Source organism: Lutra lutra, chromosome 12 (genome assembly GCF_902655055.1).
Source record: "Lutra lutra chromosome 12, mLutLut1.2, whole genome shotgun sequence".
In the NCBI taxonomy this organism is placed as follows: Eukaryota; Metazoa; Chordata; class Mammalia; order Carnivora; family Mustelidae; genus Lutra; species Lutra lutra.
In genome coordinates, this window is record NC_062289.1 from 74,219,311 (window position 1) to 74,236,532 (window position 17,222).

Sequence of the window (17,222 nt, forward strand, 5' to 3'; positions counted from 1 at the left end):
AGGGAAGGGCTAGAAATAGAGTTAATAATTGATCAAGCTCCTAGAGGAAGCTCCATAAAACTCCAGTGGTAGGAGATTCGGAGAGCTTCCACGTTGGAAATCACATCCCCTCTGGGAGGGTGATGTACTCCAACTCCAGGGGGACAGAATCTCCTGGGCTTGGGACCCTTCCAGGCCTTGCCCTATGTATCTCTTCATCTGATTGTTCATCTGTATTTTTTATCATATCCTTTATAAACTGATAAATGTCTGAATTCTTGTTCTAGCAAGTTAATCAAACCTGAGGAGGGGGTTGTGGGAACTTCCAACCAGTAGCCGGTTGGCCAGCAGCACAGGTGGGAAGCTGAGCTTGCAGCTGGCATCTAAAGTGGGGCTGGGGGAGCAGTCTTGTGAGACTGAGCCCTTACCCATGACAGCTGATGCTGCCCTGCGTAGATCACATCAGAGTTGAGTTGAACCGTAGGACCCCCCAGCTGGTGTCAGCGACTTGCTTCTTATTGTGGGGAAACCCCCATCCCCATTTTGGTGACCAGAAGTGTCAGAAGTCAAGTGTTCTGTGTGAGTAAGTAAAGGAGGCTCAGAGGAGAGAGGCACAGTAGGGAGCAACTGGGTTTTTCTCCACGTAGGAAGGATCAAACTTAGTTTTCCTACTTAAACTCAGCATATATATTTTTCAACAGCTCTCAACATTTAAAAAATATTTATTGAGCACCTTCTCTGTGCCAGAACCTATGCCAGTGGCTGTTTGGTAGACAAAACACACATTTTAAGTGCTTGCAGGAAAAGAACTTAGTGATTTCAGAAAGTATTACAGGGGTGTAAATTTAATAGGGAGGTTTCTGTAAGGAACTGGCCCCGATGTATCCTACTGACGCCATTTCCTGCTGTTCTCACCCCTCACACTCAGTGCTCTCCAAACCTCTGAGCACTTTCACTCCTCCATGGTTGTCCTCAATGCCATTTCTTCTGCCTTGAATATCTTTCTCCTTCTGTCAAGCCTGTGAAGTCTTACTTATTTGCTCATATTTCAACCAGATGCCATATTACCCTTAATTAAACCTCCCAGGCTCTTCCAGGAAATTTGGTGTTCCCTTATATTTCGTGCATGGCGGTTACTAAGTGTTACCATTATTTACCAACGAGATCATAAATGTTTGAATGGGCAAGATATGTATCTTAAATTTTTTGTGGCCTTATTGCCTAGTGCCCAATGCTTGGTCCACAGTGTAATGTGTAACTTGAATGGACGAAGGATGATGAGAGCCAAGCACTATGAAAAATGTCTGGAATTAATAACTGGAGTGTAAAGTCCAAATAATTACTTACCTCTTCCATATTTACTGTGTTCATCCATTTGTGCCTTACCACTCACTGCCTTTAAGTTCACATATCATTCCTGGTGCCTCTGATCCCATAGCCCAGGGAGACTAATTCTGGGGAACAATGGCAGTTTCTATATATTGTATATTGGACCTTCATATTCTCATTGGAATAAATGATCTCTAAAACTCTTTACTGCTCTAAAAAGTTGAAATTCTATGATCTTTTCATGGAAAGACAATGTATATGGAAGTTGGAACCTGATTCCTAAAGCCTTTTAAATGAACCAAAAATATAATCAACTTGAGAAATACTGAAACCAGCAGGCAGTGATTAGGTTTTATGATACCCATTTTAATTTTACTCCTTACAGTTAGTAGGAATACTGAATTGAGCAGATTTTTCTCTTTCTTTTGCATAGTCCTTTGCCCGATAGCTAAATGAGACAGTCTGATTAGCAGGCTAACCAAATAATATATTAACCTTTCTGGATCTTTATCCAAGAAGTTTACAAAGCAGGGCTAAAGTGAGGCTCTTTGTGCAGGTTTGAAGAACCCTAATATTTATTACTTTTGGACAAGAAAATCACTAGAATAATCACACTGTTTCTTCTTTTAACTACATGAACTTAATAGTCTATTCTTTGCATTTAACATTAAGCTTTAGGAAACTGATACTAGCTTCACTTTTTAGGTATTCAAATAACAGGTTCCACAGAGAATATATGAAAAGGCCTTTGTGATCTCTCCAACACACCTTTGACGTAGCACAGAAGTCATGATAACAATAGATGGAACGACACTTAAGGAATGCCTCCAACGTACTAGCACTAGACTGGGTGACTTCTTATGCAGTGTTTTATTACTTCATTTAAAAAAAAATTCACAAAACCTTGCCTTCTTATTCCCATTTAAAAATGAAAGGCCTAAAGAACCGAAAGGTTGGTTGTCAAAGGCCCCATAGCAAATGTGTGGCAGAGCTGGGGTGTGAGCCCAGAGTGGTCTGAATCTAAAGTCAGTGTTCTTTATATTCTGTCCCACTGCCTCTCAAAAGACAGTGCCTAAAGTTACTTAGGAAAGAGCTAAAACTTAGCACTTTGGTTTTTTAAAAAAGATTTTATTTATTTATTTGACAGAGGGAGAGATAGCGAGAGAGGGAACACAAGCAGGGGGAGTAGCAGAGGTAGAGGGAGAAGCAGGCTTCCCACTGAGCAGGGAGCCCCGTGGGTCTCCATCCCAGGACCCTGGGATCATGACCTGAGCTGAAGGCAGACACTTAAAGACTGAGCCACCCAGGTTCCCCTAAAACTTAGGACAGTGTCACATTGTAACTGGGAAGAATGGAAACGGAGCATTTCTCTTTACCCACGGCCTCTTTTCACTCTCACTCATCCCCGTTTTATACTGGGCGCACAGAACACGCCTTCGGGCTGAATGCAGGTGGGAAGCGTGGCTGTGCATGTATATGCCACAACCTGAACTCTCCCCTTTGCCAGCATGAAATCCACAAGAGGCTGAAGTGTTTAAGACTCTCTTCAGCATAATTAGCAATTTCATGGTGCCTTCAAAAAGTACCTTTCACCGAGAACCATTTTCAGCATGTTGTTCCAGAAATTCTTCTTAAGGCTGTGTCTCTGACACAGCAGAAAATGCGTTTGTTGAATTGAATTAAAGCTGGAATGCAACTTTTAGTGGATATTGCTGACTCAGCCTGTCCCCACTTGACTTTCCAACAGCTTTGTTAGCTCCTGAATACAGTCTCTCCGTTTTCAGTGGATTTCAAGAAGTGGGCCTTTCTGCCCTCCTTTGAAGGGTTAAATTACTCAGGGAAGTGAACACTTTCATTTTCTAGTAAAGATTGCATTGGTGCCATTTAAAGTGTTTCCAAGAGCAATTAAAAAGTGAAGTAAACGCTTTGTTGTTATGTGTCCAATGAGCTTGTAAAGCAAGCCCTCATCAGAACAGCCCCAGTGGCAAAAAAAAAAAAAAAAAGCAACAGATTTGTGTTCTTGAGCCAGAATGTCAGAGTTGGCTACTTATTTGAAACAACAGCAATTCTGTAATTGCATTTCCTTGATTCAAATGGAAGGTCCCATCAAATCCATTATCTAATACCGAGTAAGACAAAGACAGCTTATAACATGGCCCAGCTGTTGGAGTGCTCTGGAGGGAGAGATAATATGCTCTGTGACTCAGTAAGCAGAAGGTAATGGACTAAAAGTTATCAAGCCCTTCACAACAAGGAGATCTGGAGTTTAACCAGAAATTTCAGACTGTCAACCTTAACAAAACAGATGGTGTTCTCCAGTTCACAGCACCATCCGGCGAGCTGGCATGTCTGCCTTGACAACTCCTGGTACTTCTTAAATGCCTGATGGAGAGACATCCTCTTTGTCACCAGTGAAGAACTTGCACTAGTTTACATGTGACAAAGGAAATAAGAGGTACCTGTGTGTTAAATCCCTCAGTGAACGCTCTGATGATCTTTCTCCCCTATTCCCCTTTTGGCCTCTGATGCAATGACCTTCTACATAAGAATCTGTTGGACTCTTCTTTTTCCTTCTTCTGGTACCATGGAAACCACTTAGGGTGTGTGCCCATTTCTCCATTTTAATCACTAAGATGTCCCGTTCACAAATGGCTCAACTTGACTGCCAATGTCACGGGCTTTTACAGTTATTATATAGCAAGGATGACTATATAATTTGTCACTGGGACAGTCCCAGGCACCACCAGGATACAGGATATAGAGTCACCAGACATCTAGCATGCTTATGAAAAACCTGACAGCTGGAGTCAGATGGCCTGGATTTGGATCCCAGCTGCAACCATTTAAGGGGTCCATGACCTTGGATGAGGTGCTCAGTTCTCTGCATCAGTTTCTTCTTCTGTGAAATGGGCATAATTATAACACCATGGGTCAATATGTGTAAAACCCTTAAAACAATGTCTGGCACACCAGAAATGCTAAAAAATTTTATAATCACTATCATCATCTTAGTTGTATATTATGTGGGGAAAAGTATATCATTAACACAAAACTGAATGCTAAGAGAAAGGTGTAAATACTACTGAAATACATAGCGTTTATTACCTTTCAGACAATTCTGATCCATTGAAAGTTGAAGGTGGCTATCAAGGACCAGCACATGCTGTTACTTGACCTCTTCATCTCATTTCTTTTGTACTCCAGCTTTATTGAGACAGAACTAGCACCTAACTGTTGTGTAAGCTTAAGGTAACAATGTGATTATTTGATACAGGTATACTTTTGTGAAATGGTTTACCATAATAAGGTTGATAAGCATACCCTTCACCTCACATAATTACCATTTGTTGTTGTTATGGTGATATCATTAAAGGCCTACACTCATGGCAAGTTTCAAGTATTAAGTATAGTGTGGTTGACTATAGACATCATAGTGTACATCTGATAGCCTCACTTATTCTTCTTATAACTGACCCACATCTCTCCATTTCCCCCACTCCTCAGCCCCAGGCAACCACCATTATGCTCTGTTTCTGTGAATTTGATATTTCTGGACTCCACATATAAGTGAGATTATACAGTATTTGTCTTGCTCTGTCATTTCACTTAGTATCATGCCCTCAAGGTCCATTTATGTCGTTGTAAGTGGCAGGATTTCCTTCTTTTTTATGGCTAACAGTCTATCATATGCATATACATATATATATATATATATATATATATATATATATATATACACACACATGCACATACACATCACACATATGTATATAAACATATATATGTATAAATATCACATTTTCTTTATCCATTCACCCATTAGTGGGCACAAGTATTTTCCATGCCTTGACAGTTATGAATAATGCTACAATAAACCTGGGAATGCAGATTATCTTTTTGAGATAGTGTTTTCATCTTCTTCAGATATATACCCAGAAGTGGGATTGCTGGATCATACAGTAATTCTATTTTTAACTTTTTAAGAAACCTTCATACTGTTTTCCATAGTGGCTGTACCAATTAACATTCCCACCAAAAGTGCACCAGGGTTCCCCTTTCATCTACATCCTTCAGCATTTATCTCTTATCTTTTTGATGATAGCCATTCTAACAGGTTTGAGGTGATATCTTAGTGTGGTTTTGATTTGAATTTCCCTGATGATTTGTGATATTAAGTACCTTTTCATGTGCTGCTTGGCCATTTGTATGTCTTTGAAAGAATGTCTACCCAAGTCCTCTGCCTGTTTTATTTTATCTTATTTTTTTTTCCTCTACCTGTTTTAAAATCAGACTGTTTCTTTGCTGTTGAGGTATGTGAGTTCTTTATGTATTTTGGATATTCACCTCTTATCAAATACCTGGTTTCCGAGTATTTTCTCCCATTCCATCGACTGCCTTTTCATTTTGTTTATTTTTTCTTTTGCTGTGTAGAAGCTTTTTAGGTTAATGTAGTACCACTTGTTCATTCTTGCTTTTGTTATTTACACTTTTGGTATCATATCCAAAGTAATCATTGCCAAGACTGATGTTAAGGAGCTTTTCCCCAATGTTTCCTTCTAGGAATTTTATGGTTTCAGATTTTATATTTAAATCCTTAACCTAAGGGTCCCTGGGTGGCTCAGCGGCTCAGGTCATGATCTCAGGGTCCTGGGATCAAGCCCCACATCGGGCTCTCTGCTCAGCGGGAGCCTGCTTCCTCCTCTCCTCTCTCTGCCTGCCTCTCTGCCTGCTTGCGATCTCTCTCTGTCAAATAAATAAATAAAATATTTTTTAAAAATCCTTAACCTATTTTCACTTAAAATCTGTGAGTGGTGTAAGATAGGAGGGGTCCAATTTCATTCTCTTGCATGTGGATATTCAGTTTTCTCAACACCATTTATTGAGCAAACTGTCCTTTCCCTATTAAGTAATCTTGGTTCCCTTGTCAAATATTAGTTGGCCACATTTGCATGGGTTTATTTCTGGGCTCTCAATTCTGTTCCATTGGTCTATGTGTCCATTTTTATGACAAGACCATACTGTTATGATTATTACAGTTCTGTAATATAGTTTGAAACCAGAAAGTGTGATGCCACTAGCTGTGTTCTTTCTCAAGATTGCTTTGGCTATTCAGGAGTTTTTTTGGTGGTTCCTTATGAATTTTAGGGTCGCTTTTTTTATTTCTCTGCAAAATGTCATTTGAATTTTGATAGGAATTATACTGACATGATAGATGATGTTGAGTAGTGTGGACATTTGAACAATATCAACTCTTCCAATCTATGAATGCATGATACCTGTCAATTTATTTGTATTTTCTTCAATTTCTTTTTCTTTTCTCTTTTTCCTTTTCTTTTTCTTTCTTTCTTCTTCTTTTTTTTTTTTTTGAGAGGAGAAGGTGTTGGGAGAGCCAGAGGGAGAGGGAGAAAGAATCCCAAGCAGCCTCCACGCTGAGCGTGGAGCCTGACTCGTGCTGCAATCTCAGGACCCTGAGATCATGACCTGAGCTGAGACCCCTTGGCACAAACACTTGACTGACTGAGCCAGCCAGGTGCCCCATCTTTTTTTTTTTTTTCCTTAAAGATAGTTCATTTTTAGGATATAGAAATGCAACTGATTTTTATATATTGATTTTGTACGCTGAAACTCTACTGAATTCATTTATTAGGCCTAACAGTTTTTTTGATTTTCGTTATCCTAATCATGTCATTAGCAAAGAGACAATTTTACTTTTTCCTTTCTGAATTGGATGCCTTTTATTATTGATCGATTGATTGATTGATTGCCTACCTACTTGCTCTGGCTAAGATTTCTAATACTATGTTGAATAGCAGTGGTGAGAGTAGGCATGCTTGTCTTGTTCCTGATCTCAGAGCAAAAGCTTTCAGGCTTTCACTCTTGAGTAAGATGTTAGCTGTGGGCTTGTCATTTATGACCTTTATTATGCTGACATATGTTCTTTCTTTTTTTTTTTTTTTAATTTGGAATTTTAATTATGTACATAAATAGCAACATGAGAATGAGTTCTAAGGCTAGACATTCTCTCTAGGTGAAAGGATTTCCAATTAGTCCACTTGTAGTATGGTATCACCCAAGATAACAAAGAAGCCTAGCATAGTTTATCCTGAAGAAGAAAGCCAATTTACTACATTCGGTACTGACTTCTCTGCCATTTTTCTGTAGAAATATTGGTTTACCGCATGGAGTTTCCAATGTTTACCTATAACTGATTAAAATGGGCAGAGCATGCAGCATTCTATTTATTTCCAGGTGAATTCTTCACATTTCCTGGCTTTTGAAAGTTCTCCTTCCACAAATCTTCTATGACTATGTATCCTCGTAAACCCCAGTCATATAATTTCTCCCCACTGACCTGGACAAATATGATGGCTTGTTGTGGGTAATAAAGAGAGGCAGCAAGTCCCATGAATCCAGGCGGATATACCAGCTTCTTTACTTTTGAGCCTCTAGCCAAAAGAAGTCCAACAATGCCAGCAAAACCGATAACACCAAGTCTTGGAAAAAATCCAGGAGGTGCATTTTGGAGATATTCATAGCTGCCTAACCCCCATTGAACCAAGCTCTGCATCTTGGGCTTAGTTTGGGAGTACATTTCCTGACACCAACTTGTATACGGCTCGCAATAATGTCGGAGATGTGAAATGCTTTCCTCAAGTGGGGTCCTTGGCTCTTCCACATATTTAGACTGACCCTCGGGAACCGAGTAGAGTGAAAGCTCATTAACCTTCACAGAAGCTTTGTGAGGTGAGTCCTTTTTAGGTGACGCATAGACTTTGAAGGTGAGCAGACTCAGGCTGGCCGGCCCCACAGCCCTCTGAATTACCTTGAACATGTTGCTGGCAGAGGTGGCTCCGGCGGGGTGACCCCGGCCTCGGCCCCGCCCACTACCACATATGTTCTTTCTATACCCAGTTAGTTGAGAGTTTTTTATCATAGAAGAATGTTGCATTTTGTTAAATGCTCTTTCTTCATTTACTGAAATGATCATATGATTTTTCTCTTTCATTATGTTAACGATATATTATATTTTTGATCTGCAACATCCCAGAAGTACATCCCACTTGATCATGGTGTATAATTCTTTTAAAATGCTGTAAGATTCAGTTTGCTAATATTTTGTTGAGAATTTTTGCATGTATGCTCATCAGGGATATTGGCCTGTAGTTTTGTTTTCTTGTAGTATCCTTATCCAGCTTTGGTATCGGGATAATGCTGACTATGTAAAATGAGTTTTGGAGTGTTTCCTCCTTTTCAGTTTTTTTTTTTTTTTTAGAAGAGTTTGAGAAGAATTAACATTAATTCTTTTTTTTAAGATTTTATTTATTTATTTATTTATTTGACAGACAGAGATCACAAGCAGGCAGAGAGGCAGGCAGAGAGAGGGGAGGAAGCAGGCTCCTTGCTGAGCAGAGAGCCCGATGCGGGGCTCGATCCCAGGATACTGGGATCATGACCTGAGCCGAAAGCAGAGGCTTTAACCCACGGAGCCACCCAGGCGCTCCAACATTAATTCTTCTTTAAATGTTTGATATAGTTCACCCATGAAGCCACCTAGTTGGAGCTTTTCTTTACTGAGAGGTTTTTGATTCCGATTCAATCTCTTGTTATTGTTCTGTTCAGATTTTGTATTACTTCATGATTCAATCTTGGTAGGTTGTATGTTTCCAGGAATTTATCTTTCTTTCAGGTTGCCGAATTTGCTGGCATACAAGTGTAGCGTTTTATGATCTTTTGTCTTTCTGTGGTATCAGTTGTGATGTTTCCTTTTTATTTAAAATTTTATTTATCTGGGTCCTCTCTCTCTCTTTTTCTTGATAAGTCTAGCTAAAGGTTTGTCAGTTTTCTTTATCTTTAAAAGAAAAAAAAACAGTTGTTAGTTTCACTAATCTTTTCTGTTGCTTTTCTATTCTCTATTTCTTTGATTTCTCCTTGGGTTGTCTTTGTTATTTCCTTCCTTCTGCTAACTTCCTTCTGCTAACTTCCTTCTGCTAACACACTGCTTAGTTTGTTCTTGTTTATCTAGTTTGTTGAGGTGTAGTTAGATTATTTATTTGAGAGCTTTCTTTTTTCTTATGTAGGCACTTATCACTATAAATTTCCCTCTTAGTATCACCTTTACAAATTTCCATGAGTTATGGTATGTTGTGTTTGCACTTTCATTTGTTTCAAGATATTTTTAAAATTTCTTCTTTGACCAGTGGTTTGTGCAAGGGGGTGTTAATTTTCACATAATTTTGAAATTTCCAGTTTCCTCCTGTGATTGATTTCTGAGTTTCATACCATTGTGGTCAGAAAAAATATTTGGTATAATTTCAATTTTAAAATTTGCTGAGACTTGTTTTCTGACCTAACTAACACATGATCTATCCTGGAGAATGTTCCATGTGTGCTTGAGAAGAATGTGTTGTATTCTTCTGCTGTTGGATGCGTGTTCTGTAGATGTCTGTTAAGTTCGTTTGGTCTAAAGTGTTATGTAAGTCCAATACTCCCTTACTGATTTTCTGGTCGGGGTGACCTATCTGTTCTTGAAAGTGAGGCCTTGAAGTCCCTACTTTTATTGTATTGTCTATTACTCCCTTCAGATGTCAGTTTAGGTGCTCCTATGTTGGATACATAGACATTTATAATTGTTATATCCTTTTGATAAATAGACCTTTTTATTATTATATAATGAGGCTCTTTGTCTTTTATTATAGTTTAAAAAATATTTTATTTATTTATTTGACAGAGAGTTTGCAGGTAGGCAGAGAGGCAGGCAAAGGGAGAGAGGGAGAAGCAGGCTCCCTGCTGAGCAGAGAGCCCTATGCGGGGCTTGATCCCAGGACCCTGAGATCATGACCCTAGCTGAAGGCAGAGGCTTAATCCACTGAGCCACCTAGGCGGCCCTTATTACAGTTTTTTACCTAGAAGTCTATTTTATGTGCTATAAGTCTATTTGGGTTTCCATGTGCTTGGCATATCTCTTTTTGTCCCTTCACTTTGAGCCTCTCTGTGTCCTTGAGGCTGAAGTTAGTTTGTTATCTGGCAGCCTATAGTTGGGACTTCTCTTTTTCTTTTCCACCCATTCAACCAGTCTGTGCCTTTTGATTGGAGACTGTAATCTATTTACATATGAGTGTGTTCAATCATGGCTGCACAGCCCTTCTCTGCTTGTGTGCGTGGCAGTGGAGGCCGGGAATGGGGGTCGGGCCAGGGGCAGGCCCGTGGATGACTGGAGGGCATAGTGCTGTCCATGCCTGTGGGGGGGGCGGGGTCAGTTGCAGGGGTGTGGTCTGATAGTCCTCCACATGCCCATAAAGGAGAGGGGGTCAGGGGCAGGGGTGTCGGCTGTTGTTTTGCACTTGCACAGCCGCAGAGGGCTGGGCTGGCTTCCTGTGCCATTCCCAGGCTCCACGGAGGGGTGGGGAGGGCTGTTAGGTACTGAACAATCAGATGGCTGGCATCAGCAAACATGAATAGGTTTGGGGTGAAAACCGGTGAAATCTGGAGGTGGTTTGCAGTGGCTATGCTGGCCATTGGTCTCTTCAATGGCGAAAGCTCCACAACCTTCTACCCAGCAGTTCACAGTGTGGCTATGTGGCTGATGTGGGTAGCCCCTACTTTTCTTCCTCGTTCCTCGCCTTCTCTGTAGGTGTCCTGCTTTGCTGGTCTCTACGTGGGGTTAAACTGAAGCAGAGACATCGTGTGGTACACCAGAAGGCTGCGAAGCTAGTTGCTTATCCTATTCTTTTTTTCTCAGGGGAGGGAGAAAGTTCAATTTGGAAAGTTCCCTCTTGGCACTGAGTGATGCTGGTTTGGGGAACGGGATGATGCAGGCAAATTGAAGTTATTCCTCTTTTCCTTTTCGTGTGATTATTCTCAAGTTTTTTGTCCGACTGTGTTGCTGAAGTTTCTTAAGCGGACTCCAGAGCTCTTCCAGAGCTGTTTTGTTCACAGACAGCTGCCTCATTGTTGATCTTTGCCGGGGACAGAGGCTGTGGTCTCCTACTCTGCCATCTTGGTGATGTCACTCCTCCTTCAGATCTCTCTTATCTCTGCCTGAGAAACTCTTGTTGTCACTGGCTTACATCCTTCTGACAAGAAACACTTCAAATAAAAGAGGCCCATGGAAAAAATCCAAATCAAAACATTGACTAGGGAGAACTCACCCCAGATTCTAGTGTTGCTGCCGCGGCTCACTGATCTTTGGGGTAGGGTGATCAGTTTTGGATACCAAGGAAGGAAAAACTCAAGCAGATCTGACAAGCTAAGGTCCTGTGACTCAGAGATGGCTGGACTAGGAGTTTGACGTTTGAAAGCCCAAACCAGAGCTCTGAACCTTACCTTTCACAAACCACTTCTTCTGAGCCTCAGTTTTCTGACCTAAGAAAAGGCCACATATTTGTTCTTCCTCAAATGGTTAGTAAGCTCAAAATGAAAATGTGACTGTGACAACAATGTTTTGAGGGCTGTTAGGTACTGAACAAACAAGAGTCCCATCAATATGACTCTACTGAGAATCCTGAAGTTAATGTATTTTGTTTGTTTGTCCAGCTTCTCCCCTCTAAGATAAGGGCACCCACAAGCTTTAGTGGGGATATTTTCCTGTGAGGCCACAGCCAGTGATGGGCAGAGCGTGGTTTTGAAGTGAGGTAAACCTGGGTCAGCCCATTTCAGTGCTGTGTACCTTTTGCATCACTTCATCCTTCTGGCTCTCAGGTTCCATCCTGAGGTGTTGTGAGGAGGAGACACCCACCTCTTCTAAGAAGCTTCCACAGGTCCACTTCCACACGCTTGCAGTGCTCTGTGCCCAACAGGCGGGGAGCCTGCTAACTGCCCTGCTGGGTGGCATCCTGGCCTGTCTCTCCCTTCTGGCTGCAAGCCCTTGTGGGGGGGGCGGCAGGCTCCCCTTCTGACGCATTGGTATTCCCCGTGCTGAGCTCTCTGCTTGTTAATCTTTGATGCCGAGTGAATTGATGAGTAGTGCTTAGCACATAGCAAGCACTCACTGCATGGTACTGCTGTTGTTACACTACAAGAGATTTGTCTCTTTTAAAAATAAGCTTACAGATGTCTCCACTCATCTCAATTAGCTGGATGTTAAAATGCAGACTTGGGTAAGGAATGACCATAGCACAGCAATTTTGGCTTCCCAGAAGCCTTTTACCAAAGAAAGACACAGCTGCCAATTGTTTTGTAATGATGAACCCAGATTTTTAAAAACTCTGACCAGTGATCTCAGATCATGGCCTTGAAAGAATTCGAAGGCATACCTGGTAGGTTTCTAAACCATCTTCCGCTAGGAAGCCTGAGAAAGCCCCAGCTTCCTGGGATTCTCAGAGGGCAGAGAGACTGTGGCAGCCAGGAGACCCAGCAGCCTGAGTCTTGGTGTCAGACGGGACTGGCCTGGGTTGGAATCCTCACTCTGCCATTTATGAACGTGTGGCTTTGGGAAAGTTAGAGAAGTTCTTCAGATTTCAATTCCCTCATCTGCAAAATGAAATTAAGAATAGAATCTCCTGGATGGGGGTCCAGACGCAGCGCCTGCGAGGATGCAATGAGACCGTGAAGGTGAAGTGCTTTGCACCATGCCTGGCACACAGTACAGGCTCAGGAAATCCTGGCTGCTATCACGTTGAGACCTCCCCCTGCCTCGGGGCACCGCTGGCACCACTAGGCCCTTTCCTTCTCTCCTCTGTACTCCCACTCTTTCTTCCCCCTGAGTGATGTCAAGGCTCTGGGGAAATTTAAAGTAGTTCTTCTTCGTGGAAGATTTGAAGATTCCTGACCTAGACAGATGATTGGAGCTAGTTCCTTTTGCGCTGTGGGATTTGCTAGAAGAAAAGTTTCCTCCTGTGCTGGTGAAAAAATAACTTTCTTCCCTTATATGGTTTTAACTTGTACTGAGCCCCTTTTCCTGTCTTAACATTTCAGACCTTCTCTGTGATCTTGAAAAGCATTTTGTTTTCTTCTAAATATGTTTGGAATAATTGCAGAAGCAGTGGTGCGCTTGGAGAGTGTACGCCCGACTCTTGGTCCGTCTCTGTGTTAGGGCCTTTGGCCTCTTCAGCTTCCTTGTTCTCCCTCATTATGCTGCACGTTGAAGAAGGCAGTCAAACTACATGTTGTCAGATGATAGCAGTCTGTTTGAGAAACATGTTGACCCGTGCTCGTTCTCACGCTCGTTCTTTTGGGGACACACACACACTCATACACAAACACTAATGCTCTCCAAGACAAAGTTATAGTTAAAAAAAAAAAAATTCTTGGAGTCAGATTAACAATGTTTGCTAAGTATGATCTCTCTGGCTTTATTTCTGAAGTATTCAAAAGTTGTGTTCTCTTTGACTTTTTTGGACTCTAAACACACAGAGGATGGTTTTATTTTTTTATTCATGTGTCCATTTAGCTATTTAGCCATATATCGACTTATTTATCCATCTCTGGGCCTACCAAATAATTTTGAACACCTATCACAATTGAGGCTTCATTTATGTGATATAAAACCAGTGGGTTGGGTGTGAAGGGATTTAGCTCCAGCTCTGCCATTCACTCAGTTTCCACAGTGAGGAGAAGCGACTTGCTCCAGATTACATGGTGACACTGAGCTTTTCTTCCTCTGATATCTTATAATACACCCCACCAGAAGATTTGACCACTGCTCAGGTGCCATGGTTGAAGGACATTTCACACTCTTTGAGATTCACGAAAAATGTACAGATGGCTCTGTTGTACACTTAAGCACTCTAATTTATGTCAACATTCACACTTTCCTCCAAAAACGCACTTCATTCTGGAGAATCTTATGGTAGTGGTGTTTATGAATGACAGCATGCCCATCTTATCATTTTTGGCTTCTCTGATGGTTTCCCAAATGTTACATTTTCATTATGTCAAACCATTGACAATGGTGGACAAGGAATGTCAGCAAAGTCCAACCCTGATTTTTCTTCTTTGCCTTTCCTTTGTTCTGTTTTTATGGCTCCAGTAACAGGAATTTTATTATAGCAGTTTGTGTCCTCAGCTCTTTTGCTGAGGCTCTGCATAATTTATGATCTAGATTCCAAAATGTTAGTGAATTGCTGCACCAGAAATAATGGAATGTGACAGCAATGGATTCCACATTCTTGGCCCAAATATTTGTGTCTGTGGTTTACAAGTCATTTCGGAGCATGATTGCTACATTGCTCAAGCTGTTACTGAGAATGAATTCTGACAAAGGAAGAGAATTTGGGTAATTATAAAAACACAAAATGGGTCTGTGCAACAGCATTCTGCTCATGGGTATCAGGAAGAAGAGCATATCCCCTGCCCCCCAACCTTCCCCTCCACAGACATGCTTCACCCCTCTCTTTTGGGCCACATTGCTCAATCCTGGGTATGTGATTCAGATCTCAGAGTATCTGTTATGTTAAAGGTATACATGATCAGGGAATCAACTAATTGGCCACTTACCCTGTCTGAATAAAGTAGGTGTGTGCCCTGATGATGTACCCTTGGAGCCATCACTTTCTTCTTAAAATTTTATCTTCCTGGGGTGAATGCCTGATAGGCTAGTCAAAGATAAATCTCACATAAGCCCAGATGACCCCAAAGCTCCCTAATCTGTTTAATTCCTTTTTGTTGAAATGCATTTTTATTAGGTATATCTTCCAACTCTTTCAGAAAGATCTGGAAACAGAGCCTACTTTAAATGCGAAGTCATTTAAATGGACCAAAAATTGCAGTCACTTCAGAAGTACTGAAGAGACTGTTTTCGTGTAAGAAACGCATCCCTTGCTCTCATGTTGATGTGGCTTTTGTTGGTGAGTCAGAAGAGGTTTAGTGGTTATGGAACCAACTCTGTGAAGAATCTGGGAGGTTTGTATGGTATTAAATTGTCCTTCATATGGCAAAAATGAGATAAAAGTCATCTGGCCAAATTCTTAGACTCTTCATGAAAAGAGTCTGTATATTATTTTTACTGAGTGGATAGAAAGGACATACATGCTGTGTGGACCAGCGCGTGTTGCTACAGTTGTAAGGGTGTCCTCTGATTTGTAGGACTGAGAGCTGCCCCTGACAAAGAGCTACTCTCATCTCTTAGTAAAAATACCGATGTATTGTCTCCACACTCAGTTTGAACCTTTACTTTCATCATATCAGCCAGAATATGGACAGAACTATGAAGTAGGACGTATATATGAATGTACATAACCTCTTTCTTACCTCCAGTGAGATGTGACAGAGTGAGACTTAGCCTCCAGGGAGATGTGACCCAAAAATGCAGACCTTGGGATTTTTTATTCATTTGTTTATTTTGTCTTTAGTGAGCACCCTGTCTCGAGCACTACTATAAGCATTGTGGATAAAGCCGTGAATAAAACAGAATTCCTTGCTTACACTCTAGCACAGGAGACACAGTTTTTAAATAAATACATAAATGTTATGAAGGAAAATCTGGGAGAGGGGAGAAAAAAGAACAGCAGGAGGATAGAGAGGAAGGAGGGAGTCGGGATGCCGGCTGGGATATTTTAGGGAGTGAGGTCAAGGAAGGCCTCTGTGAGGAGGTGACGGTTGAGCCGAGAGCTAAAGGAAGCCCAGAGTGCGCTTCAGAGCGAGCCAAACTTGGGTTCGATTTCCATCGTTGTGCTTGCTGTTGGACCTCTCTGCTTACATGGATGTATTTGCTGTTTATCGATAGTTTCCTTCTTCGTCTTGTGAGTCCTCCTCCTCTTTTTCTTTTTGCATTTAAAAATTAAATACAGTTTTATATTCTCTGACTGTGCTGGTTAACCCAGAGTTTATAATATTTACAGGAACCGTATTTTCCGAGTAAAAATTCAAGACTCAGAAATCTGATCTGAAAAAACCCACTTATTTCTGATTTGTGGATTTATATGCATAAATATCCAAGGGAGTTATAAAAAATAATTATATTTAGTTCTACATGTAATTAATCTTTTCCTTCATTGAGAGGAAAATTATATGAACTTGGCCATTTCTTGAAATTTCAACCCTATGGATAGAAACCTTAGTTACCTTAAATGCCCACAGTCCCATGAAACTCTTTTGCGGAGTCTAGAAGTCAATTTTAACAGATAGAGATCTTAACTTCTTGGAACTTTATGTGGGACAGTGGGTGGCATGAATATTGACCTAAGTGGGAAGTGACAGAAAAGTTCCACACTTAGAATTTCCAATGTGGTGTGTTCAGGAGACTGTGATCTGAGTGGGATTGATGTGGACAGCATTGCTGTCAGCTCACGGTAACATTAAAAGCTTCTTTAGAGAAAGAGTCTGCTGGGACCTTATTAGTTCTAGAGCCACTAGCTGCTCTGGGGAGAGATTCAGAAGCCCATCAGCCATGAGGCTGTGTCTGTTTTACGTCAAGTTTCCTCTCCGGGAGCAGTACAGCACATGGCTCTGCCCTGGCCAGACTTCTGGCCAAAGGAGCCCTGAATCTGGAGCATTCAACTGTCATGGTCATCAGTACAATACTCTGTATCTGTGCAGTGCTTTATGCATCACTTCATTTTGTCCCAATCAACAATCCTGTAGAAAGTCAAGGCGGACCCATTTAACCAGTAGGACAGGGAATTTACGTGCCTGAGATCGCCCAAGAAGCCAGGACTGTACCCAGATCCAAACCCATGAGCAAGTTTCCCCTGGGCCGCTAAGGTGGGCTTCAGGCTACCTTCCTTAGTGTGGTTGCCGCTGACCCGTGGCAGATCCTTCTACAGAAATCACCTGGGTGGGTGCTGTGATCCTGGTCATTAGTATGAGGTAAGGCAGGAGAGGAGAAAAAGGAGGTTTGGCTTGGGGCGTGAAGCCAGAGAACCATGTGGGGAGAGATGGTACCTAGAAGGGGAAAGAGACTTTCCTTGAACACTAGGATCACACATTTTAGAGCTGGAGAGGGACTGTGGTGATTGTATAATCCAATCCCTTTAATG

The 17,222-nt window shown here is 41.4% G+C and overlaps 2 protein-coding genes across 7 annotated transcripts in view; one reads left to right on the plus strand and one right to left on the minus strand.

Moving 5' to 3' along the window:
- The window catches only part of TTC28 (tetratricopeptide repeat domain 28), a 638,777-nt gene that overhangs the window by 472,715 nt on the left and 148,840 nt on the right, over nt 1-17,222 (plus strand). The window lies entirely within an intron of this gene.
- On the minus strand, nt 7,251-8,190 carry LOC125082315 (MICOS complex subunit MIC26-like). Its single transcript, XM_047697795.1, has one exon. It carries the CDS (start codon nt 8,138-8,140, stop codon nt 7,544-7,546), a length of 597 nt encoding a protein of 198 aa, XP_047553751.1. The 5' UTR covers nt 8,141-8,190; the 3' UTR covers nt 7,251-7,543.

Bases quoted from the DNA above. Each gene is read 5' to 3' on its own strand.
- LOC125082315 (XM_047697795.1), bottom strand. From the start codon at position 8,140: ATGTTCAAGGTAATTCAGAGGGCTGTGGGGCCGGCCAGCCTGAGTCTG.